The sequence below is a fragment of the Doryrhamphus excisus genome, linkage group LG17, assembly GCF_037039965.1.
Source record: "Doryrhamphus excisus strain RoL-2023G ecotype Guam linkage group LG17, RoL_Dexc_Guam_v1.1, whole genome shotgun sequence".
Taxonomy (NCBI): Eukaryota; Metazoa; Chordata; class Actinopteri; order Syngnathiformes; family Syngnathidae; genus Doryrhamphus; species Doryrhamphus excisus.
This window is the reverse complement of record NC_136373.1, coordinates 9006696-9034276: the sequence shown is the minus strand read 5'-3', so window position 1 is coordinate 9034276 and position 27581 is coordinate 9006696. Positions and strand designations below refer to the sequence as shown.

At 41.5% G+C, this 27581-nt stretch overlaps 2 protein-coding genes across 11 annotated transcripts in view; both read left to right on the top strand.

Annotated features, from left to right (window-relative positions):
- LOC131137346 (neural cell adhesion molecule L1-like protein) overlaps nt 1-3388 on the top strand; it is a 30526-nt gene extending 27138 nt beyond the window's left edge. For 7 of the 10 annotated variants that reach the window (XM_058085184.2, XM_058085183.2, XM_058085181.2 and 4 more), the window contains one exon: nt 1993-3388. In XM_058085184.2, the coding sequence (XP_057941167.2) occupies nt 1993-2191 (199 nt within the window). In that variant the 3' untranslated portion in view covers nt 2192-3388. The remainder of the gene's footprint in view (nt 1-1992) is intronic. The other 3 variants (XM_058085187.2, XM_058085185.2, XM_058085192.2) reach the window with 2 other exon arrangements.
- A 5294-nt stretch (nt 3389-8682) lies between these two features.
- Nucleotides 8683-27581, top strand: part of cntn3a.1 (contactin 3a, tandem duplicate 1) — a 34101-nt gene continuing 15202 nt past the window's right edge. The window contains exons 1-8 of the mRNA XM_058084191.2: nt 8683-9000; nt 14372-14515; nt 15388-15520; nt 15903-16078; nt 17261-17356; nt 23985-24188; nt 26570-26672; nt 27024-27208. Coding sequence (XP_057940174.2) covers nt 14461-14515; nt 15388-15520; nt 15903-16078; nt 17261-17356; nt 23985-24188; nt 26570-26672; nt 27024-27208 — 952 coding nt within the window. The 5' untranslated portion in view covers nt 8683-9000; nt 14372-14460. The remainder of the gene's footprint in view (nt 9001-14371; nt 14516-15387; nt 15521-15902; nt 16079-17260; nt 17357-23984; nt 24189-26569; nt 26673-27023; nt 27209-27581) is intronic.

The window sequence follows — 27581 nt, the reverse complement described above, 5'->3', positions numbered from 1 at the left end:
CGAATCCCTCTTCTGTGCCCGGGAAGGAGATACAATATCGGAGTGCATTTCAAGGACGGCACAAACGCTCACTCGCCACACGTCAAACTCGTCGCATGTCAACAATCGTCCACAGTTCGACGCACACAACAAAAGTCCCTCCTAATCACATAATTTGATTTTTACATTGGACTTTTACACTTGAATGGTGGAAGAGACCCTATCAGTTGGTCCAATAGTGACAAAGCTCAAATACGCTGGTGATAGGCAATGGCAACCACACTGCATTCAAGTCTAAAGAGCAAGAATACAACATGAATCTGGAGTGCCTTTTAAGTCCAACGCAGATTAAGCCAACCACTTTGGAACATCGTGGTCTCATTTGACTAATTGCTCCAAATTTTTAACAGCTAAAAAAAGACCCCAGTGTGAAAAAGACCTTGAAAATAAATCCAACCTGTTTGCTAGGTGCCCAAATCCTCTTCCTTGCACCTGATGTTTGTGTGCTGCCCTGGAACCAAGTCAGTACAGGTCAATGGCAAGACAAAAGTAATTACTGTGGGCCCGGTGATGTGCCTCCACTCCATCACTCCAGCTTCATCTGGGCAGCCGCAGGTCACACGAGCAGCTGAGACTCGGACCAAACATCCCGAAGGAGCTCCAGCTCAAAAGCACCAAGCCTTTATTTCCTCTTCTTTCACTGCATTCAAAGTCACTGTGGGCGGGCAGAGGCGTCCGTGGCATTACACCACTTTTCGATAACAGGCACTTATCTTCACCGCGCTACAGTCATCAGCCAAAGGAGGGTTGATAAGAGTTGAAATGTGGTCTGCATGTGGCCTGCATGGTAAAGCAGCCTCGTGAAATAGAATAGAATCGGAGAGGATAGATAAGATTGCTTATTAAAAAGTCCACCTGAAGGAGACCTTGTATGAAATCTTCAACTGCGTCTTTGTGCTCAAAATGTGTTGGACAAAAGGTGCGCCAATCATTTATAGCAGGGGTATTCAGATTGTAGTTTATTATAGCACCTACTTAACCTTGTTTATCATTGAAAGCCACATTTAAACAGCAATTTAAAAACTCATTGGAAACGATTATTTCCCTGACAAACTGATAATAAAATGATTTTATGGATACCATGTCTTCTTGCTCACTGTAGAAACAAAAATGGGTCAGCATAGCAGCGTTAAAATATACTGTAAATGTTTTCATTATAATATATATGTTCTTTTTCTTTAAACACGAATATGGATATTGACGAAATGTACTCGTTTCATACTCTTATCCGGCAAAAATGCATTATCCGTAACATTCCCAGTTGTGAATACTAAAGCCCAAGTGGGACGGGTGGCTGCTTAGGGAATCAAGACCAGGACAGAGAAGGAGAGAGAGCCTCTGTTTGAGGTGACCTCATGTCTTGTAGTCAGACACCAGAGAAGTTGGCCGGTTGCCTGTTCTTAAATTGGCATCTAATCTCCTCGGCTCTGGTGTGCGACCCGTGGGAATACCGGGAATGACAGGCTGTTTGTCCGGGATTGTTTATGCCCCACCTCACTCCCCACCGCCTCCCTTATTCTCCTCCCTTTGTCGATCTCGCCTTCACCTCCAACACTCCACTCTCACACACACACATACACACCACCCACACATCTTTGTTTTTCCGCGTTTGGAATGAACTCCTGCAATTTCCATCATGGCTCTAAAGAGATCTGAAATTGCCTTTGGTCTTGGAGCTTTGGCAATTAGTAATTAGTGAAGTGATTGTATAGAAAGGCCTTTCCTTCTCCCTTGTGGCCTCTCCCTCGCCATCCAGCCGCTGCATCCATTCTGCAGTGACACACTGAAACCATAAGAACTTGCCTTAATTGTCTATAACATCATATATTGTGTGTGTGTGTCCACATGTGTTTGTGTGTAGTGTTTGCCTGTAGACTGGCTTGACTTGGGTTGTTGTACAATATATTTGTTTTATGCATTGCACTGCTGACCCTGGCCTGTTGTTGACGGCAGTGACGGTGATGAAAAACCACTGAGGGGCAGCTTGTGTTCCCTGAATGGAGATGATGCAGTCAGCAGAGACAGCCTGGTCGACTACGCCGACGGTGGAGGAGAATTCAGTGAAGACGGCTCCTTTATTGGGGAATATTCAGGACACAAACAAGAGGGACCTGTCACCGAGTCCAATGGATTTGGTCCTGTCACTGCATGACACAAACCTTCACTTTGGATTTTCACACATTTCTACACTATAGAACACCATACACCATATATACAGTATGTACAGTGGTATGTTTTGTATGTCACTCAAATGTTTCACATCATCCAAAAATGTTTATATTCATCAATTACAACACAACTGAACACAAAATTCACTTTCTAGTTTCAGGATTCATGTCAGGACTATGGCTAGGATATTTTGTTTTCCTTCAGCCATCCAGAGGTGGACTTGCTGGTGTTTTCGATCATTATCCTGCTGCAGAGCCAAAGTCATCGACAGATGGCCGGACATTCTCCTTTTGGATTTTTATGGAAGACAGCAGATGTCATGGTTATCACAGCAAGTCTCCCAGGTCCCGAAGCAGCAAAACAGTCCAGACCATCACACTACCACCACCATATTTTACTGTTGGTATGATGTTCTTTTTAGAAGTGTGGCGTTACACACCTTCCAAAAAGTCAGACCACAAAGTATTTTCCCAAAGGTCTTGGGGATCATCAGAATGGCCAAATCTTTTTGTTTAGTGGTTCAGTGGTTTTCATTTTTCATTTCATTGTTTTTCTTATGATGGAGTCATGAACACTGACTTTAACTTTTGGATGTGGTTGTGGGGTCTTTTGTGACCTCTTGCATGAGTAGTCGCTGCGCTCTTGGGGTAATTTTGGTTGGCCAGCCATTCCTGGGAACGTTTACCACTGTTCCATGTTATCACCATTTGTGAATAACAATATAATATAATAATATTAACATTTGTTTGGTGGCATTTAAGTGTGACAAATGTGCAAAAAAAGAAATCAGACCACTGTATATAAAGGCAAGAACAAACAATCCATACACGTGTGTACATGCTGTAAGCCAGAACTGAATTATCGAGGATTTAAACTGGTTTTACTTTTGTTTATACAAACATTCTGTATTTTTGACACAGTGAACTGAAGCAACACATTTAAACTGTCACAATGTCCTGTTGTATTTATTAATGGAACAAAAACTATTTTTTATTTTCACTTCTATAACTTTGTGTTTATATTGTATTGTGTTTGCAATCTATATTCACATTATTAATGTTGTCATTTCATTACAAAATTTATGTTTTCTTTAGTCAGCATAACTATTACAAACTGCTTAATTTATCACTTCAGCGACCATTTCATTAAAGTACCAAAAAAAACATGCAGTTTCTGGAAGCTATGCCAAATCACTTTTTACATAATTAAGACACCGGCCATATTTCTTTTAAAGGAGACCTACTATGCTCATTTTGCGAACCCCTGTATTGAGTTGTGGACTCCTACACACAATAACCCGCACAGAAAACTTTTCATATCTTCCAGAATCTGCACCTCTTCCAGCTGTACGTCCTTGGATTTGAGCTTCCCACCAAAACAATCTGTTTTAATTCATTCCACCCGCAGCCCGACTCCGGGCATGCTCACCCTGCTGTGATTGGTCACACGCCTAACGTGTTTCTTAACACCGAATGAACCCCACTTTGCCAGAGGTGTGGTGGCGCTCAGAAGCCGGACGGGGGGGGGGGGGGGCTTAAAATTAAAATCAAAAGCAATTTCCATAGAGAATGACTCTCGCCTCAGACCCAGGCTGACCTCAGTCCTTCAGTAGTTGGGAGCATTCCTGCAGAACAAGTACCTCCCACTATGACAGACTCATTGGGATCCTCTGCTTTGAAATTTAATGTACCCCACAATATGGAGCTCCCCGCTGTTCCAGAAACGAAAGAGGGTGAACCTGAACCCCAGGAGTTAGAAACCGTCAAGCCTCAGTCCACTAAAGACCCAGAGGTCCTTGACCAAGCAGAGCCATCCCCCAACCAGGATGTTTACCAGGATCAGTTTGTTGGATACATGGTTTCAAACACAACCAATTACAAATCCCAGTTTAAAGTGGAGCACCACTCTTTTTCAGTCAATTTGATCAGCGTTCATATTTAGGCTAAGTGCCGTCGGATACTGCCTGGTAGGGAAGAAATCAATGACATGAACCCTGGGAGCTTGGACCGGTACCTAGGGGCAGGAAGCACTCAGCAGCTTTAAACATTCAACCATGCACGGGCAGCAGACGAAAGTGTGTCACAGGTTTACAATTGGAGTGTCCGGTCATTCATGAACGTCTTATCAATAATGCACACTGGCTGGGTTCACAGCAAGGGTAAGTGTGACAGGTGTTTGCTGAGGTGCTCTCGAGAAAGAATTTCATTTGCAGCTTGGGATGGAATGCTGCTAAACCAACACCATCAGGAGTTAAAGCAACGTCACCACTTTCACTCTTTTTTTTTCTTTAAATGGACAAACACTCCAGTGAGAAGTCCACATGAACACACAAGGTCTGAAGGACACACTTTTAGCAGTAAAAGGGGTTAGGGGTTAAGGGTGGCGGGAGAAAATGATAATAGTGCACTTAATGTTACTTAACGTTGCTCTATTCTGTACAGGCTGTATTGGAGATAAAGAAAAAGAGGTTTGGCTATCAAACCTGACCTTGACACAAGCAAATGGGAATCACAGTGTTTTATTTTACACATTCTCTCCGTGGCCTTTGCTTGGCCCCACCTTTTTAAAAGAACATAAGGGATAAAACCCTTTAGTTTATCCCTTAGAACCAAAGGGATAAAAAATCATGACATTCAGGACGGTGTTCATCTCACTTTCACAGCCTTTTCTATTAATGCCAGCTTCAAGCTTTTATTGATTTTTTTAAAAACAAAATACACACTTGTGCAATAGCCCAGGGCAAAAATGAACCAAGCAAACCACATACAAATCTTTGTGGCCTCCCTGTCGGTCAGTCAGTCGTTACATTTTGTTTCACATTATTTCCTCCTTTAAAAAAATATTCCAGGCTGCACGGCGGTCGAGTGGTTAGGGCGCAGACCTCACAGCTAGGAGACCCGTGTTCAGTTCCACCCTCGGCCATCTCTGTGTGGAGTTTGCATGTTCTCTTCGTGGATGCACGGTTTTTCTCTGGGTACTCCGGTTTCCTCCCCCATTCCAAAAACATGCTAGGTTAATTGGCCACTCCAAATTGTCCATAGGTATGAATGTGAGTGTGAATGGTTGTTTGTCTATATGTGCCCTGTGATTGGCTGGCGACCAGTCCAGGGTGTACCCCGCCTCTCACCCGAAGACAGCTGGGATAGGCTCCAGCACCCCTTGCGACCCTTGTGAGAATAAGCGGTAGAAATGAATTAAAAAATATTCCAAATCTAAAAAAAATCAGATGTCCCAGATGGATTGTGTTCTTTAACCTCTGCCTTTCTACTATGTCTCAACGCTTTATGTTGACATTAACAAGTCACTGATAGTGTTTCACTTGGTGGACATCAGTGTAACAAGTGTGGGTTCAGTCCCCACTGAGTGAGAATGTGTGAATGTGAGTGTGAATGGTGGTCTGTCTCTACTTGTCTACTGTGATTGACTGGCGACCAGTCCAGGGTGCGGTCTACCTAGGATAGGCCCTGAAGAGGACAATCCGTATTAAAAATGCATGGATAGTTATAGATATAGATATAGCACTGTATGGTCATTATTGCACTGCCTAGATAACAAATCTCATTACGACCAAATACTTTAGTATAGTGTTCAGTATCTCACTTATCATGCAAAATAATTGGAAGAACCCGCGCTCTACCGACTTCATGTCCCACGGGTCCTCCTCTCCTGTTTTTATCATTTTTCTGATACCCAAACAAACCATGAGACTTACCTGCTAAAATTTAATTTGTCTCACTAGAATGCAAATGGAATAGGACGACTCCGCATACACAGAATGCTTTTAGAGGGCTAATATTTCCCTGTGAGACTGCTTTGAATGCAAGCCTGGACATTTTAAAACACCAGCCAGCCATTCAGACCGTGTGTGTGTGTGTGTGTGTGTGTGTGTGAGCAGAACAGGTGGAGGCGGGAACACTCAGCCATGTCAGAAACTAATGAGACATGCATTGGTAATATAATTACAAAGTCAGCCTGGCAATGTCAGAGAACAGCTTCAGTGCAGACATGGCGCAGGACAAAGTGGATGTCAGGATGTTCGCTTGGGCGACGACAGCTTATGGTCACACGAGCCACCACCGATAAGTAACTTAGAGCGACATAAAAACATCATGAAAGGTGGCATCTTTCGAGGAAATAGTGTGGGCTCTTTTAGGCCAATGTTTCCTACGTGTGATATGATGAGATTACTGCTGCAGTATTAGATAAGAAACATCTAAGATGTCTGAGGTGATTCCTCACCTTTATTCCTTGGCCCACAGTTGCCAAAGCAACAACTTGGTACAGATGAAAAAAAATCCATACAAAAATGTTCATCTTCTCAATGTCTGGGTGAAAAATGGCATCCTAAACTTGATGACAAATGACTTCTATTTCTTTGTGTTTACTGGCCAACCATTGATTACTTTATCTATTATTGTTATTTTTTATGTATCAAATGTTTCCTTATAACAATTCAGCAATTGCCAAAGCACAATGCATTAACAGTTAACCAAATCCTGGACTGGTCACCAGCCAATTACAGGGCACGTACAGACAAGTGGACAATTGGAGTGGCCAATTAACCAAACATGTTTTTGGAATGTGGGAGGAAACCGGAGTACCCGGAGAAAACCCACACCCACATGGGGAGAGCATGCAAATTCAGAGATGCCAAGTGGAGAATCCCAGTACACAGTGTATCTTCAGGGAGTATTAATTTTACCCCCTGCCCTCCTAACACCACTACCACCGTCTCCCTCCACCATTATTCTGCTCCACTGAGTAGAAAGCAACTCGCACCCCTTTTGTTCTCTACTCAAGCAGAATGTCAGCGAGTGACAAACCTCATTATAACGTTCTTCAATGTACGCTCCACCTTTAGCTGCATGTTGTAGCCTGCGGGGGCGGGAGGGCTCTTCTCCTGAGTGACCCATGTTTGCAGGCTTTCACTTTTACCGTCTACTCCAATGGATCACACATTCAAGGCAGGCTTTGCCCTCCATTCATTGAAATTGTTACACATAAACCGGAAGCCTTCGGGGGAAGGCATCATGATGCTGTTTCATGAGTGAATATATGCAGACTCCTAGTTCTTTATGTAGCACTCGTACGGACATTTCCCCTTGTGTGACTAATAAAGACATATCTTATCTGTTGTTTATGGATGAGGTCTCCTCAATATGTTCCTCAGAGTTGAACCTGACAGCTGAAATCGCTGAGCTAACTTCAACCGTGACATTGAACAATCTTTGCTTTCAGGTCATTTGACGGTTGTTTTGAGGCTACCATGGTGCTACTCTTCAGAGAAGATGCGGCTTCCAATTAGCCACCTTAAATACCCTTTCTCATGATTGCAGGTCAAGGGTCAATGAGCTTACCAAACTCATGTTCATTCATTCATTTTATACTGCTTATCTTCACTAGGGTCGCGGGGGTCCTGGAGCCTAGCCCAGCTGTCTTTGGGCGAGAGGCGGGGTCCACCCTGGACTGGTCGCCAGCCAATCACAGGGCACATATAGACAAACAATCATTCCCACTCACATTCATACCTATGGACAATTTGGAGTCCATAGAGTCACCAATTAACCTAGCTTGTTTTTGGAATGTGGTAGGAAACCGGAGTACCCGGAGTCAACCCACGCATGCACGGGGAGAACATGCAAACTCCACACAGAGATGGCAGAGGGTGGAATTGAACCCTGAATCTCCTGGCTGTGAGGTCTGCACGCTAAACACTCGACCGCCATGCCAAACTAATGTTGTGTTCCAATAATTAGTGCTAAAGATATTCAAATCAATAAAACAACAAGGGTGCCACAACAGTTGGGCAAATCCTACTTTATTTGACATAATGATTGCGGTGTCACGTTTCGGCATGTTGAAGACCCAAATGCAGGTAAAAATGGCTTTAATGAAGATGCTATGCAGCAGAACAACTCACTTACACACCTGAACTAAATAGACGGGTGAAAATTAGACGCAGGTGTGGAAGATACAAAAGCAGGAAAACGGAAACAAGGCAAGACAGGAAGTGGATACCAAAATAAGAGCATAAGCCAGGAACTAAGGCACAAAAGGAGTGAACTGTCAAGGGGGCTAACTCCCGCATCGTGACATACAGACTTTCTGTAAATCCTATAAAGTTCATTTGACTTCTCATCTATCACTGTGTTGGTCTGCTATATGATATATTTACCCGGAATGGATGATCCCAACAACCAGACATGTACAAAGGAACATCTTGACAATGTTCTTTTTGAACTAATTTGTACTTATTCATGTACAATGTAGGTTATCCGTGACCAAAGTCGATGCTCACCTGTCATCCCTCTGTCAAACTGTGTTTGTTATAGCCAGGACACACTGCAAATAAAAGAGGTCCATAATCCACCTGACTGTGTGCAATGTATTAATGCGACAGCATACACACACACACAGTACACACACACACAGTACACACACACACGAAGAATCCTCCCGCCTCCGTCAGGCAGCCTGTCTCTCCTGTCTGAATCCCAAACAAGCACACACACCCAACACAGAGCCACGCAACATTGTCGCCGCTGGGCTCTGTCGGGTAGGACTTGTGCTCCCGGCGGTTCTCGGAGCCCGGAGGGTTGAGTGAGGAAAGCGGGGAGACGATTGGCCATTCGTAGGGGTGTCGAGGATAAAGATAAGCAACATCATCCTTGCGAGAGAAGAGTTGTTTCTTCCCATCTCGCATCCACTCGGAGGCTGAGAGGCGATGAGCTGCATAACATGGATTTCCGAAGAGGGATAAGTGTCGGCAAACACCACGGTGGACGTACGAGGGTAAAACACTTTTACTACGTTGCTTAGCCGTCTGGATTAAACAGAATTTGTTTGTGACTCTTGACCACATTTAAAGGTAAAGATGAACATTGTGCTGCATTCCAAAGTTTAGTTATTGCCATGCTGGCATATAAGGCAACACTTGCAATGTTTTACAGCACATTCAGAGAACATCTTCAGTTAGTTTATTGTCTCTGCACGCATGGACCATCAGAAACAATAACTACAATCACCGTTTTTAATATGCTTCTAGCGGTTTGTTGCACTAGTTTGTTTGTTGTATCACCCAACTGCTATCTTATTCAATGCATCTTTTGCGTGAGAGGTCACAAATTTCCCCAAACCTGGAAAAACTCATTTGTTGTCATCAGATGTATACATATTCCATGTGTTGTATACAGTGTAGTGATATGCATATAATCCATCATATATAGTGATATATGATATAGAGTCTAGGTTCCTAAAGTGGGGTGCGTGGGGGTCATGATGGTACGTGAATAAAAAAGAAAAACAATTATTGAGAGCACATGACAAAGGCGAAGGGGCAAGGAGGAGATAGATAATAATCCTAACCTTTGTGATGTGTGGACCAGGGTTGTAGGACCCTCTAACCCTAACCCCAACCCTACCCTAACCCTACTCTTACTCTCTAACCCAGGGGTGGGCAAATATTTTGACTTGTGGGCCGCATTGAGTTAACAAATTGTCCCCTGGGGCCAGAACATACGTATATTTAACACACACTGACACTATTTTATGCTTATAATTTTCCTTGAATTATAATTTTATCTGTAAAAGTGTTATACTGTCAGCTGGATGTTCTCATGTCCCTTTTTTCAGGAGCACTTTAAACATCAGACCACATCAAACTATGTAATTTAATTTTACAGTTTTGTTTGTTTTGTTTTTTTTTAATAAATAAGACATCCGACTCACAAGTCATGTTGCCAGTTTGTATGTTAAAAGTTGCAATATTTAGAAAGCAACTGGCGGGCCAGATTCAAACGCTTAGTGGGCCGCATGTGGCCCCCGGGCCGTAGTTTGCCCACCCCTGCTCTAACCCGAATCCCTGCATTAAATATTAAAACACAACCATGTCACCAGTTCATTGTGAAAAGGCCAAACGTATTTTCTCTCACTTCCATAAATGTGGATGGACATCAGGGAAATATATTATGGGAACCGGGAAGTAATTGGCCATTTTTCTTTTATATTGTGAGAAAACAATATCTAATTTGATGCTATGTGCGGCATTAACTCAGTGAAAGGATCTGCTTTTCTTGCCGAGACATTGAAGTTGCAGGCTGTCTCCTGCAGCTTTTCATCTCACAGCTTTCTGTGGTTGCTCCCTCTAGTTCCATTTCCCCCCTGCAACATTTCAAACTGAACTTTGAACTGTCAAATGTCAGCAGATATTGCGTGAGAATGCTGAAAAGCTGAAGCGAAACTGAAACGCTGGAAAAAGGTACGAAAATCCATATTTAGAATGAACACAGGAAGGAAGCTGAAGCTTGACTGAAATGCTGTGGAAATATGCTAACACATAAGAGTACATTGGTAGTTTGAGCTCAATTCAGCTGCTCTATACAACTTATTTCATCTGGACGAATTGGCGTATGTTGTAAATGAGATTTTACAACATACCCGATAGATAGCAGCCTAGCTAGTGCCTCATAACCAAGCTAGTCACGAATCAACACTGCATTAGCCGCCAGCACTAGGCTGGGCACCATAGAGAATATTAGTAGAAGAAATATGGACTGACTTACTGCCCACCTTGGCATGCTTTTCCATCGTAGAATGTCTTGTGGGTTTTTGACTTTCTATTTCTATCTACAGGGAAGTATAGAAACATCTGTCCCACAAAGTTTGCAGACACATCTGACGAGGCGAATGGTGTCTTTTATAAATATGAACAAACTTACTCAGTCTCCTGGAGTTCATTAATAGTGTATTTACAAAGACATTGTTACAAGCTTATAAGTGGCTTAATATTTTTCATGATAAATAGAGGGCATTCTAATCGAATTACTTCGCTCTTTACATGAATTTCCTGGACATGCAGACAGAAACAGGGAGAACCTTTCAACACATGCTATTGTGCTCATCATGGGGGAGATTGGGACACTCGTGCAGAGAGTTCTGTCTGGAGGAATGAGGAAGATGGCATGTGATGTGTCACAGCCGCAGCTTGTGTGCTTACATCAAAACACTATTAGTCTCTTTGTTTTTCTCTGCTCTTTGAGGCTGAGTCTTGACAACCGGCTAAGTTGGCCTTTCCTCAATTGAGTCCCACGGTGAGCCGTTTGTGTACAGCAGCAATGTAAAAGCTTTGGTTCAAACAAGTTTTGAGCATATTTGCTCAACGGCGTCGTCATTAGGTATTGCAGCCGAATGTAATGATATCCAGTATTATCACATACTACAGTTACAGTTAATTGGCCCTGTACCCTAGAAACCGCCCATGAATGATACGGGAAAATGATACTGTGTCAAAGCCCAGGGCAGTGATACTGATAAAATATAGAGTTTAACCATGTCCAGTATCAGCCCCCGTAGCTGTCCACTCAGAGCGCGCTGTGCTGGTATCATGCCTGTGAAACAACCTATCAGAGAACAGCACACGAGTGCTGAGTGGCTAGTGCTTCTCCAGTCAACAAAAAACCCAAACTTGATTAATGGAACTTTAATTGTCAGACATTGATAAGATAAGACTGTTGATAAAATATTATTGTTGAAATATTTTTGCAATTATTGTGTTTACACTGTTTAGATATAATACATGTAATAAACTGAAAATTTTCTGGAAACAAAATGGTCTTTTGATTAAATAGTACGTGATAATAAGCTCATGATTAAATAGTATGTGATAATAAGATCATCACATGGTTTGTCTGGTATCAGGCCAGGTATCATGCCCCCAAGTGTCAGTATCCTTCGGTCTCGGGCTGATACTGACAAGAGTTATAAGAAAACCTCTGCCTTTGCAACAATCTCAGAACATCTCAGTGGAGATGCATATCAACTGGGACATCATCCTGAGGTATGAAAACCAAATCATCTCAGCCATCCCACTAAGTCAATGCATGGAAACATACTGATTATTGTGTCAGACTGGCTTCTTGGATCACGTCTCCAAAAGCATTTAATGACGTGTTCGTATAAATGGTGACACCTGAAGGAGTGTTCATTTCTTCACCGAGCACCTGCAGATTGGAGTTCACCATTTTGTGTTAGTGTTAGCTAATGTTGTGGCCAGTACACATCCTTTCCTGAAGAGCATTATTGTTAATGGCTGTCTTGATATGATATGAAGTCATAGTAAATACAGAAAGACAAATGGACCACTAGTACGTTTTTTTGGTGGACAGATTCACTATTTAGTGTAAGAGAACCTGACAACTCTAAGATATAATAATTTGATATGATGCCGTTATCTCGACCAGTTTGTCACGGGCGACTGCTGTAGCTCTGATTCATGTGTGGAAGGGGAAATTTCACATTTACTACCAGCTGGTAGCAGGAGCAGAAAATGAATTTTAAATAATCTTCAGGCACTCAAAGCTGTGAGATGGAGGAAAACACTGATCAAGCGGGGGTCCGTAGATCAAGTGGCTCAGGTGATAAAAGATGCAGCATCTTATGCCATTTTTACTAGTCTGGTCTCATTCCTGCACCGAGTGGGTGTCTGGTCTCATTCATGATTCAGTGCTTAAGGGGGTGTGCTAGACAGCGTGCGTCTGTTGCTGCCGTATTTCAGCGTGGATTTTATCTTCATCTGGACCAGGAGAGCCTTTTCCATTAATACACTTTTGAAAAATTGATGGCAGCAGAGTGATTGGTTGTAGTGGAGAGGGTTGAAGCAGCTGCCATCACTGTCTGACTGAACTACAGATTGCCAGTTTGTTAGCTTCAGCAGCTGCTGGCAAATGACAGGAGGAAAAGAGATGGCTTTTGGCTTTGTATACTTTGTATGCTATATAGTTTTTACATCTACATGGAATAACCGCTTACGGAGTCAAATCATAGGGTTTTCCATCCCAGTCTCCCGTCAGTTAGGGGTGGGACAAAATATCAATATTGCAATATCTTGTCATTAGCTCTCATGATATATGCCATTTACAAAGTAAATGACTAATGTGAACATTAGTGATGTGCCATTGAAACAATATGGTATAGAAACAATATACATTTGGCCTACAAGAGATATGTTCATTCTCTCGCTGTATTGTGATAACGCACGTTGATGATGCAATCTGCACAATTGAGAGCAACAAGGTCCAATGCATGGTCAGTGTGGCAAATCAATATGGCTGACAGAAGGAGCTGGGGGAAAAAATCAGTTACAACACCCATCATTTGGTCTTGATTTGTATTTAAGCCGTCCTACCATGAGCGAAAAACTATACCCTGCAAAGTGTGGGGGGCAGCAAATCCAGCAAAGAACAATGACCAATCTGACCAATCGGTGAAATAAATGCCCAGGAAAGAAGTTCCCATAATGCTGACAACGACCAAAATACTGTCAATATAATCAAAGTATTACATGTTATCATGAATTTGCCTGTTATACTACATTATCATGGCATGTATATTTCAAGGGTTATAGGCGGAATAGGTGAAGATTTCGAATTTAGCAAAATCACAAATAAATTATACATGTACAAAGTATGAAGGTGCAGTGCAAGGTTTTGTTGAATTCCATGACTCTCTCTTATTACAATATGTGGAATAATTCAGCAAACCTTGTGCAATTATTCCTCCTCAAAGGAGAAGCTCTCCAGAAATATCCAGAAGCATAAAAAGTGATTTGAAGCGTCTGTGTTTTATTATTAAAAGCTAACATTTGATCCTGACATTGGCACCGTAATAACCGCAGGATACTAAGATGACACTCTAAAGCCCATCTCCATAATGAGATTTAGGTGGTAAAAGTGTTGCTTTTAATGGTTTGGTAGACTCAGAAAGGAGTGTACTGTATGCAAATGTAGTAGATGTGTTCCCATTTCCTCCCTTCTGCCCATCTAAGATAACTTTGAAAGTGTAATATTTCACTTGTCTGTGTTTTTTACTGCTTGCTTCATGAGGATTTCCAGAAAAATTTGATTATTTCTGTGCACTGATTGTGTGCAGTCAAAGAAAACTGTGCCAAGATCAATGTTGTGGAAAGAGTCAGTTTAGCTAATTTCCTCAATTTATTTAATCTTTTCTCACTTTGCCACCGGCCTGTCACATGCAAATATTTCATCTGTTGCTTTATGAGAGATGGTCCTAACTGTCAACATGTTTGGTCGACGTTTCCTAATAGTCGATTAAGGAAATAAAGTCAAACTCCATACTAAGTCTAAATGAACTTCTTCTACTTCAACAGAGGACAAGTGTAAGTGTTGGAAAGGACAACTACAGAATTCCCTACATTTAGGACTGGATGTGATCCCACATAGACCGGAGACCGTTCAAATGGAGTTGCTGTGGAAAGTCATATTGCTGCTATCGTTGCTGGACTGTCTGACAGGTACTGCTAGTCATTTTCTTCCCTTCATATTATTAGCATATGAACTATGAACTCTTATTTATAGATTGTGGTGACGGCTTCTTTGGACCGTAGAAGACATGGCAATTGAAAGAAAAAAAGTCGGTGTTGTGGCACCCAGAGGCATTCAAGCAATCCTTCCGATTTAAGGCCCATGACATTGTCTTTTCAGTGGCATCTTCAGGCAGCCTATCAACATTCTTTCAATCATTAGCTGGAAAGAATAACAAGGTTCCCATCTCTGAAAGTACACAGTCTCTCTTGCAGTTGAGCTTTCTGTCGTTCAATTTAAAGGGCATTTTCATTGTTACCCAAATAGAGATTGCATGGGCCATAGTACAAAAATCCTTCCATTGATCCTGATTTTAACGAGACACCTAATTTGCCTCCCTCTTGCAAAATGTTCAGGGTCAAATGTGAGCGAGCTAAATTAGGACTTTGTAGTTGTGAGCATGGCGTATTACAGAGCGACTAATCTTTCATGTTGTATTGCTCCAGATTACCATTACCTCCCTGGCAGCTGGGATGTCAAATAATTAGCATCTGTGTGTCGTTCATATCACAGCATGCATTTGTGCTGCATGTCCACACTGACACGCCAATTTAGCAATTAGAAACACTTATCTTGAAATCTGATACACATCAGATGATGTGTCCATGTCATAAAATGGGATATTGATAGTGGACATATAATATAATCTCTTACATTACACTTGCTGTTGTGTCTTCTACAGTGTAAGTTTCATAGACAAACGTAATTTGCTTCTATCTACATGTTTGAACAACAGTGGCTTTTCCCGGCCCACTCAGGCATTTCTGCTGACATGTACTGTATATTTTGTTCCTCTACGTAGGAAACAAAGTTTTGCTGAGGCCTGTGTTCACCAAACAACCCGGCAGTGTTGTGTTTCCCTTTCAGCATGGGAAGCACCGAAGAGAGGTTGTGTTTAGCTGTGAGGCCCAGGGACATCCACTCCCCTCCTACAGGTAAAGCCTCCAGGCATCACTTACGTACAGTAGCAGATCATTTTGAAAGGGTTTTGGCCTGAAGGGTACGTCATGTATTTAAGACCTGCTGCAGACAAAAAGGAACCGAGAAATTTCTTATAATAAGATATTGAATACTGTTGCCAACCAAAACAGCAGCACCTACAGAGGCATGTTAACAGTCTCTCAGATCTTTCCAAGTGTGAGGATACTGGCTGTAGTCTCTGACTTATTATATATTATGAGTTAGATATTCCCTGTCACTCCAGGAACTATGACAGAACTATGTGTGTTTGGACTGAGGGAATTATTTGTGTCATTTCAATATACATCCTTTGTTATGGCTCACTGAATCTTTGTCCTGTATGCTTTACATTCCCAGGTGGAGGCTAAATGACTCTTTCATCGCAATGACTCCGGGGTCACGTTATTCCCTCATTGGAGGGAACTTACACATTTCCCATCTGAGTAAAGCAGACAACGGTGGCATCTTTCAATGCCTGGCATCAAACTCATTTGGCACCATCGTCAGCAGAGAGGCCAGTCTTCACATTGCCTGTACGTTCAGAAGGAGTCTATTCTTCTTCAACTACTCGCAACTACCTAAACAAGCTCATATCTGACAGAACGGCTTTGGTTTTTCTTTTGTGGAATCTCATTAATTGCAGAGAGTCACATTGGAGCCCAAAGAAGCTAATTCACACACATCCAATTTCATGGATCCGAAAGCACTCAAAATAGCCCGAGCAGTGCAATGGTGAAGCACATGGAGGTGCGGAGCTGCGATAGGCTTGATAAGAAGATCCAAGGGTGCAGAACAGCTTGGCTTGTCAGGCATTGTTGGCTTTTAGTGTGTCTCATTTACACCCCGGCATACGCCACATGAATATTGATCAGAAGAGTTGTGCTCTTTTAGAGTTGGGCACATCGAATATTTTCTAATGTGACAGCCTGTTCTTTGAAAACAGTTTGTCACCGATCGTCAACAGTCACAAACTGATCCCTAATTTATCCTGATTTAGGATACATTTTCCCTTCTGGAAATAATGAAAATAACATTCATCTGTTCCAAGGTCCAGCTGTCACCATTGTGAAATGAAATCGGTGCATTCACTTGGCTTAAACAGCACTAGCTATGTCACTTTCTATGTGTCGGCTACAGATGGGTATTCGCCCGCCCGACCTGCAGTATCTCCTTGAGCTAGAGGCAAGAACATGCAAATTGTTCCAAGATTGCGGTGTCATTGTGCTTTCAGTCAGTAGGTTGTCAACATGTAATTGGCCTCCATACAAATGATGTTTCAGTCATTGTTTAATCGCAACTGGCCTGTGTGCAGTCAGTGGATGAAAGACAGAAAGTGATAACAATGTGCAATTGCAATTAAACTTACTCATGTGTGACTTATACTAGAGGAATTGCTTTCTGCAGCAGTCAGTAATATTTAAGGACTTTAGAGTGCCATGCCTGTTGTTATGGAAACATGCTACATCAAATCACAGCCTTAAACTGTAGGCTATAGTCAATAGAATCAGATATACATTTATGGAGAAACTAGTTCCTTGCCAACTATTGGCCACTCATTAGTTCCTCAGTAACTCAGTAGCTGTATTTTTGTGTACCTTATTGTAAAGTGATACTTAATTTCAATCAAGGCAGGTCTTGTTTGCCTTGTGTGTTTATAGCTTTTATGAGAAATGAAATGATTATTTCCCTTTGTTGGTTGTTCTTCCTATAAATAGACCTAGAGAATTTCAAGACTCAAAGAAGAAATCCAGTGAGGGTTCGTGAAGGTCAAGGAGTGGTCTTACTCTGTGGTACACCCCTTCACTCTGGAGGTAAGATAGACATTTGTGGTTCAAATAAAACTATGTTTACTATAAAACTACTTTGATACACCCAGATTTCCTCCACATCTGACAAAACCGTGGGAGACTCGTAATTTCCTTGTGAGTGTGTCGCTCACGGGTGTACCTGTCCACAGCCGCTCGTGCCCCCGCGTGTGTAGGGTGCTATTGCTGTGCAGTGGCGATGGGTTTCACCAAATGCACCAAACAGACCTTTGTCCTGATTGAGTGCCCGTGCCAAATCCCTTGGCATTATTTGAACATAATGCACTTCCATATGCTTTATTTACTCTGCATCTAGTATGCTCTGAAAGGAGTTAATTATAGGGGACTTTGCTTGATTGTGAAACTGAAGTTAATTAATAATCTGAACATCACATATCAGTCAACTTACAGTACCACAGCTGCCGACACTTGGTGTTTGCGAACCAGGCTGGGGGACAGATGACTGCGGATGTTATTTTGGCAGATTGTTGATCGACCTCCTCGTCGTCATTCTGTCAATGTCCGGGCAAAAGCTGCAGTTTTTTATAGCCAAACAAAAACATCACAATCCGAGAGATTTGTAGCATCATTTGAGATGTCTGTAAGCAAGGGCAGGTCTGGAACAGTTCGATCTGAAGTACCCTTCTGTGGCAGTATGTCTGAGTATCAATCAGGAAAGTGTCACGATAGTGTAAAAGTGTCCTTTAACAAATTACTCATGCCATTTGTTACGAGTACAAACAAATTTTTGTTTAGCCTCTAACCGCTCTTATTTTACCTTGACACTCACTTGTGTCCCAGATGTTTGTTTTCTAAATCACACTGTTCCACTGTACCTGGCCCCTATCTGCCACATTGGATATTTCATCAAGATTGACCTGCTCTTCGCTTTTAATTACATTGTCATGTTAGTGCCGTTTATGTTCAGCACAAGGGTCATGACAATTGGGCAAATTGTTAAATGGGAGCTATTATGCTTTTTCCACTTATCTGACCTTTAAATAAAGTACAAATGTTGTATTCTCATGTTAAACGATGCCAAGGTTTCAGGTAATGAGGTTTGCGATGACACTCTACCTCGGGCAGGCCAGGTTGCCACACGTTACCACTCTGAGTTCATACACGGTAAGTTGGGGGTGTCCAGCCAGCTCTTAAACACTTTTCAATTAGCTCTCCACATACTTTATTTATTATTATTCATTTATATACCCACATTTGAGAAAGTAGGGTTTGTTTGTAGTTAGGAAGCATGTTGGGCGTGTAACCAATCGCAGTGGAGTGGGTCTGCCTGGAGGCGGGCTGTGGGTGGAGTAATTTTAAACAGACCATTTTGGTGGGAAGCACAAATACAAAGAATAGGTGCAGATTCTGGAAGGTCTAGAAAGTTTTCTGTGCGGGTTATTGTGTGTAGCTGCTCTATAGGAGTCCACGACTCAATACAATGGGTCGAAAAATGAATATAATAGGTCCCCTTTAAAGAGGTCAAGAATATATGTATATATATATAGGGGCGGCATGGCGGTCTAGTGGTTAGCGCGCAGACCTCACAGCTAGGAGACCAGGGTTCAATTCCCACCCTCGGCCATCTCTGTGTGCATGCGTGGGTTTTCTCCGGGTACTCTGGTTTCCTCCGACATTCCAAAAACATGCTAGGTTAATTGGCCACTCCAAATTGTCCATAGGTATGAATGTGAGTGTGAATGGTTGTTTGTCTATATGTGCCCTGTGTTGGCTGGCCACCAGTCCAGGGTGTACCCCGCCTCTCGCCCGAAGACAGCTGGGATAGGCTCCAGCACCCCCGCGACCCTCGTGAGGAAACGCGGTAGAAAATGAATGAATGAATGAATATATACAGGTAAGGGCCAGAAAATTAGAATATTTTCATAAACTTGATTTATTTCAGTCATTGTGTTCAAAAGGTATAACTTTTACATTATATTTAATCATTGCACACAGACTGATGCATTTCAAATGTTTATTTCTTTAATTTTGATGATTATAGGTGGCAACAAATGAAAATCTGAAATTCCGTGGGTCAGAAAATTAGAATATTACCTAAGGCCAATAAAAAAAAAGGATTTTTAGAAATGTTGGCCAACTGAAAAGTATGAACGTGAAAAATATGAGAATGTACAGTACTCAATACTTGGTTGGAGCTCCTTTTGCCTCAATGACTGCATTAATGCGGCGTGGCATGGAGTCGATCAGTTTCTGGCGCTGCTCAGGTGTTATGAGAGCCCAGGTTGCTTTGATAGTGGCCTTCAGCTCTTCTACATTGTTGGGTCTGGCATTCTGCATCTTCCTCTTAACAATACCCCACAGATTTTCGATGGGGCTAAGGTCAGGCGAGTTGGCTGGCCAATTGAGAACAGAAATATCATGGTCCTTAAACCAGGCACTGGTAGATTTGGCGCTGTGTGCAGGCGCCAAGTCCTGTTGGAACGTAAAATCCCCATCTCCATAAAGCAGGTCAGCAGCAGGAAGCATGAAGTGCTCTAAAACTTGCTGGTAGACGGCTGCGTTGACCTTGGATCTCAGGAAACAGAGTGGACCGACACCAGCAGATGACATGGCACCCCAAACCATCACTGATGGTGGAAACTTCACACTAGACTTCAAGCAACGTGGATCCTGTGCCTCTCCTCTCTTCCTCCAGACTCTGGGACCTCGTCAGTGATGGTTTGGGGTGCCATGTCATCTGCTGGTGTCGGTCCACTCTGTTTCCTGAGATCCAAGGTCAACGCAGCCGTCTACCAGCAAGTTTTAGAGCACTTCATGCTTCCTGCTGCTGACCTGCTTTATGGAGATGGGGATTTTACGTTCCAACAGGACTTGGCGCCTGCACACAGCGCCAAATCTACCAGTGCCTGGTTTAAGGACCATGATATTTCTGTTCTCAATTGGCCAGCCAACTCGCCTGACCTTAGCCCCATCGAAAATCTGCGGGGTATTGTTAAGAGGAAGATACAGAATGCCAGACCCAAAAATGCAGAAGAGCTGAAGGCCACTATCAAAGCAACCTGGGCTCTCATAACACCTGAGCAGTGCCAGAAACTGATCGACTCCATGCCACGCCGCATTAATGCAGTCATTGAGGCAAAAGGAGCTCCAACCAAGTATTGAGTACTGTACATTCTCATATTTTTCACGTTCATACTTTTCAGTTGGCCAACATTTCTAAAAATCCTTTTTTTTTATTGGCCTTAGGTAATATTCTAATTTTCTGACCCACGGAATTTCAGATTTTCATTTGTTGCCACCTATAATCATCAAAATTAAAGAAATAAACATTTGAAATGCATCAGTCTGTGTGCAATGATTAAATATAATGTAAAAGTTATACCTTTTGAACACAATGACTGAAATAAATCAAGTTGATGAAAATATTCTAATTTTCTGGCCCTTACCTGTATATATATATATATATATATACATATATATATATAGCTTATATATATATATAAGCTAATTGACCCTTGACCTACATACACAAGTGAAAGCAATTATGAGAAAGGGTATTTAAGCATCTTCTCTGAAGAGTAGCACCATGGTAGCCTCAAAACAACTGTCAAATGACTTGAAAGCAAAGATTGTTCAACATCATGGTCTAGGGCAGGGGTGGGCAAACTACGGCCCGGGGGCCACATCCGGCCCGCCAAGTGTTTGAATACGGCCCGCCCAATCTTTCCAAAGTATTTCATTTAAACTCAACATACAACCTGGCATCATGGCCTGAGCCAACCTTTTGATGGTTTTATCAATTTCGTTTTTTGACATGGTCTGTTGTTTACAAAGTGCTCCTGAAAAAAGGGACACAAGCACATAATAATAATAATAATAATAATAATAATAATAATAATAATAATAATAATAATAATAATAATAATAATTATTATTATTATTATTATTATTAGATTATTAGATATTATAATAATTATTAGAACTATTATGATTATTATAATTATTATATTAATGCTAATTATTATATTAATTATATATAATATTATTGTTTTATTTGCATATTTTACATAATAATAATATAACAATTATTTTAATTTTATTGTAATTATTATAATATTTTATTATTTTTAAAATATTTAAATATAAATATAAAATAATAAATAATAATAGCAGATTGCATGACAATTTTACAGATACAATAATACCAGGTGGACTGTTATGTGTAAAATATATAGTCTGCCCCCCCGTAAATTTTGTCATATCAATGCGGCCCGCGAGTCAAAAAGTTTGCCCACCCCTGGTCTAGGGGAAGGATACAAAAGCTAGCTCAAAGAGTTCAGCTGTCAGGTTCCACTCTGAGGAACACAGTGAGGAAATGGAAGACCACAGGCACAGTTCTAGTTAAGGCCCGGAGTGGCAGGCCAAGAAAAATCACATGGTTGAAAACCAGTGTTGTGGACCTGGGAAATATAAAATTTTCCATCACACCAGCAATTAAAAAGCCTTGACACTGCTTTAACTCCTAAGATAATCTAACATAGCATAACCCAGGGTGTATATTTGAAACACTGAAAATACTGACTACACACTCAAAGATCCATAAAAGTGGGAAACAAGTTGGTGTAAATCCTGAAAGGACAAAATTCATGATCAACAAAACATGGCCTTACAAAGAGAGCTGCCTCATCTCCCTCCTGAGAGGATTTAAGTATCCCTTACGTGATTCAGGGAGCCATTATTTCACTTTAACAATGCCTCAAAGCCCAACTGACAGTTACGGAAAGTAGTAAATCTGTGAGGCATGAGTATTGCATTTAAAAAGGTGTCCAAACTTGTACGTATAAAATGTTGAAATATTCGTCTCAAATGTTGTCCTGTATTTAGGTTACATGTGTTTTATGTTATCCACTGCTTTGTGAAGGTCTGAATAAGTGTGGTCAGATAGACATGGCCTCTTTTTGCTAATGGAAACAGGCCTTTTTTATATATCTACTCAAGACTGCAATGACTCATTCTCTTTTTTGGTCTAACAAAAAAGATTGTTGTTGTTTGGCTGCCAACAAACAACACAAATGGCTTGCAGGGATATTTCCCATGCATGTGCGTGACCTAAGCTGTTTCATGGAGTGAACTTGTGCGTTATGAATAGACATTGGTAGCCACGGTTAATGGTTGTTCCTGTCAAGGGAGCAAACTTGCCAGCACACACTTTGAACCAAGCTGTCCATGTACTTTTGCGTGATACAATACACACTTGATTTGTTATGTCCTTGGCCTGTCATGTTCTATTTTTCTTATTTTCTTTGAATGCTATGACGGGGGAATTGATGCCGTCTGCTCATTATGCACAGGCTAAAGAGAACTTGAATGAAATCTGCCAGTCACTATCATCCAGTTTTTATATTATTCCATTACAGTCCTTTCACAGGATGATCTTATGTCAAATCATCAAATAAAACCTCACTATCTTGAACTTTCTGTTTCCTGTTTATCATCATAAATCTTTAACTCATCCAGTAGTTCTCAGTTATCTTCTATGACGTTCCCCAGGGCACAGACGTTATACTAAACAGCAGGCACGATTGTGCATCAGTCACTGACAGTGTTTTGTTTTTGTTTTTTTTCTTCTGCTTGCTCTGTGGTTTGGCTGTGATATAAAGTCAGTTGGAAAACTGCCGTATTATTAGAGTTTGTTTTTTTTTAGAAGGCTTCATGGTCGAAATTAGTGTGTCCCAATGATGTGCATTGTTAGCTAGCTCACAGTAACTTGTTTTCTCATAATATAATGTACAGAAAAGGGACATATATATGTGTTCATGCTTCACATAAGGATTTTGAATGATTCCAAAAAATTGCAGTTCCCCTTTAAGAGGAGTTTCAAAGAGTTAGTTATTGCCTTACAAAACAAACATTAAAAGTTTAAAATCCACTCTGCGCAGAACTGGAGCCTGTCCACGAGTATCGGTCAAAAGTTGTGCAGCAGCATTTTGTATCATTTTTAAAGCATTTTTAAGGATTGGTTAATCCCAACATACAAGGCGTTATAGTAGTCAATGTGAGAACTAATGAACACGTGCATCGCCATTTCAAGATCTGGCTGACTAACAAAGGGCTTCTCTTTAGCCAGAAGGGGGAGCTGGAAAAAAATAGCTGGAACAACAAATTGTTTGGGTGGCTGTCACCCAGATTACTAATGATGGATTAGGGGGGCAAGAGAGTCCAGGTTGGGAACAGCACCAGTGACCAAATTTTCCTTCAGCACATTAGGAGGTATCACGTCCAAACAACAGTAAGAATGAATCTTGCTAACGATGTCTGTAAATTGTGCCAGAGAGATTTGACAGCAGCTACGTTATCAACGAGGAACTTGAGAAAATCGTAACCGGTACAACTTGAGACCTGCGACAGTCACTGTTATCACGATCATAGTGAATCCAACATAGTGATTAAGTCTGCAAGAGTAATTGCAGAGCCATAGTTATTCATTTCAGTTTTTAATCAGCGAAGGCTGGCACACTCTGTTCGATCCGCTAATTGCTTTATCTCCAAAGGCATGTCTTTAAACTGAAATGGCTGCAGATTAATCACATTCTGCCTGTTAAGCAGGTCTCAAGTACATTTACAAAGAGAGCACATATTTGAATGGTGCACCTCACGGCTGCTGTGTTTACAGAGCTTACCTTCACGTGGATCTTCAACGAGTACCCATCTTTAGTTGTCCAGGACGCACGCCGATTTGTGTCCCAGAAGACAGGCAACCTCTACATTGCCAAAGTGGAATCCTCCGACGTGGGCAACTACACTTGTGTTGTCACCAACACAGTCACCAAAAGCAGTGTTCAAGGTCCTCCCACACCCCTTGTGCTTCGAGCAGATGGTAAGAATAACACCACGGGCAGAACATTCACATTTGGTACAAGTGTCTATCTACGATAGTGCGTATCTTCTATTGACACTATCTTTTATACTTTTGATATCACAAAAGAACAGTTTTGCAACGCCCTCTTAAACCAAGCATTTTGAGCCATCACAAACTTCTTTCAGGGCTCACTTCCAAATCTGCAAACCTCCTTATCTGAAATTCTGGCATGGTTTAATACCAGAATCCAACATTCTAACTACATTTATACAGTGAAGAAAATAAGTATTTGAACACAATAAACACAACAAAATAGAGTATTTAATAAGAACTTCTACTTAGTAACTAGTTTAACATAGGGAATAGTAATAGTAATTGTTTATCAATAGTAGTTTTTCATAGTGCATCCTTCATACCACATACTGTTTCTGTAAACTGACTCATATTAAATTATGCAATTATGCTTTTTCCACTTTCCTAACCTACAGTGAAGAAAATAAGTATTTGAACACCCTGCTATTTTGCTATTTCTCCCACTTAGAAATCATGGAGGGGTCTGAAATTTTCATCGTAGGTGCATGTCCACTGTGAGAGAGATAAACTAAAAAGAAAAATCCAGAAATCACAATGCATGATTTTTTAACAATTTATTTGTGTGATACAGCTGCAAATAAGTATTTGAACACCTGAGAAAATGAATGTTAATATTTGGTACAGTAGCCTTTGTTTGCTATTACAGAGGTCAAACGTTTCCTGTAGTTTTTCACCAGGTTTGCACACACTGCAGGAGGGATCTTGGCCCACTCCTCCACACAGATCTTCTCTAGATCAGTCAGGTTTCTGGGCTGTCGCTGAGAAACACGGAGTTTGAGCTCCCTCCAAAGATTTTCGATTGGGTTCAGGTCTGGAGACTGGCTGGGCCATGCTAGAACCTTGATATGCTTCTTACGGAGCCACTCCTTGGTTTTCCTGGCTGTGTGCTTCGGGTCGTTGTCGTGTTGGAAGACCCAGCCACGACCCATCTTCAATGCTCTGACAGAGGGAAGGAGGTTGTTCCCCAAAATCTCACAATACACGGCCCCAGTCATCCTCTCTTTAATGCAGTGCACTCGTCCTGTCCCATGTGCAGAAAAACACCCCCAAAGCATGATGCTACCACCCCCATGCTTCACAGTAGGGATGGTGTTCTTCGGATTGTACTCTTCATTCTTCTTCCTCCAAACACGCTTATTGGAATTATGACCAAAAAGTTCTATTTTGGTCTCATCTGACCATAAAACTTTCTCCCATGACTCCTCTGTATCATCCAAATGGTCATATGCAAACTTAAGACGGGCCTTGACATGTGCTGGTTTAAGCAGGGGAACCTTTCGTGCCATGCATGATTTCACATCATGACGTCTTAGTGTATTACCTACAGTAACCTTGGAAACGGTGGTCCCAGCTCTTTTCAGGTCATTGACCAAGTCCTGTCGTGTAGTTCTGGGCTGATTCCTCACCTTTCTTAGAATCATTGAGACCCCACGAGGTGATATCTTGCATGGGGCTCCACTCCGATTGAGATTGACCGTCATGTTTAGCTTCTTCCATTTTCTAATGATAGCTCCAACAGTGGACCTTTTTTCACCAAGCTGCTTGGTAATTGCTCCGTAGCCCTTTCCAGCCTTGTGGAGGTGTACAATTTTGTCTCTGGTGTCTTTGGACAGCTCTTTGGTCTTCGCCATGTTACAAGTTAAAGTCTTACTGATTGTATGGGGTGGACAGGTGTCTTTATGCAGCTAACGACCTCAAACAGGTGCATCTGATTCAGGATGATACATGGAGTGCAGGTGGACTTCTAATGGGCAGACTAACAGGTCTTTCAGGGTCAGAATTCTAGATGATACACAGGTGTTCAAATACTTATTTGCAGCTGTATCACACAAATAAATTGTTAAAAAATCATGCATTGTGATTTCTGGATTTTTCTTTTTAGTTTATCTCTCTCACAGTGGACATGCACCTACGATGAAAATTTCAGACCCCTCCATGATTTCTAAGTGGGAGAAATAGCAAAATAGCAGGGTGTTCAAATACTTATTTTCTTCACTGTAGGTTAGGAAAGTGGAAAAAGCATAATTGCATAATTTAATATGAGTCAGTTTACAGAAACAGTATGTGGTATGAAGGATGCACTATGAAAAACTACTATTGATAAACAATTACTATTACTATTCCCTATGTTAAACTAGTTACTAAGTAGAAGTTCTTATTAAATACTCTATTTTAACGTGATCTAAATAAACTGCTTGATTGATGTGATTATTTCAGGTCATTCTTCTGCCGTTCAGAAAGAAAGGCTCCATAGCGCCTTTCAGACTTGTGTGACACCAGCTCTCAATTTGTCTTTGCAACTCCAGGTGTGATGGGTGAATATGAGCCAAAGATTGAGGTGCAGTTCCCCGAAGTCGTCCCCGTGGCCAAGAGCTCAACTGTAAAGCTGGAATGTTTTGCACTTGGAAAGTACGTCTTACCTGCGTCTTATTATTTTACCCTGATGACTCACAGCTACTTGCACCAGTATACTGTAAACTCTCTCGTAAAGTGTACAGTGTGTGTACAGTGTGGGTCGATTGCATGCGTCACCTACATCACAAACGTCACGTTGTCAGTCAGCTGACATTAAGCTCCCCTGCTGATTCACTGCTGCAAAGTAAGTGGTGAACAGACCGTGTGTCTCAAGCGACATACGGACATATTGCATCACAGCACATGACGTTCATCTTGCTATAAAATAGAAATAAAAGGAAAACGTTTGGTCCATTAAAATTATAATGGTTGGACGATCATATTGTGCCTTTTCCACTCCTCTAGCCCAGTGCCAACCATCAGTTGGAGAAGAGTTGATGGAGCCACTTCTGGAAGAAAGGTGTATATCAATAAAGCCAATGGAGTATTAGAGATCCCTTACTTTCAGCAGGAGGATGCAGGGATGTATGAATGTTTGGCTGAAAACAACAGAGGAAAAAACTCTGTCAAAGGAAAGCTGTCGTTCTATGGTGAGTAGGACTTCTCACTCGTCCTAAATTATTATAGTCTTTGTATAAAATACTATATCCACTGATTTTAGAGGTTGTTAGGAAAATGAAAGATTCACTGCAACTGTTTGAAAATGGTACAGTGTTTGGACAAGTCCAGACAAAGTAGAATTTGTCGTCATGAATCGTGTAGCTTTTAGTAGATCCAATAAAAGTTGATGTGTGGCAGTAAATGAACTTATTCCCAATAGCTAATTTCTGACAAGCTCTTCATTGTACCAGCAGCTAGCATTGGGGGCTGAACTTGCAGATTTATATCCCCGTTCAGGGAGAGGTGATTTGGTCTTTACCCACACTGTCACATTCGGGCTTGTCGGCATTGCATTGCATCCAC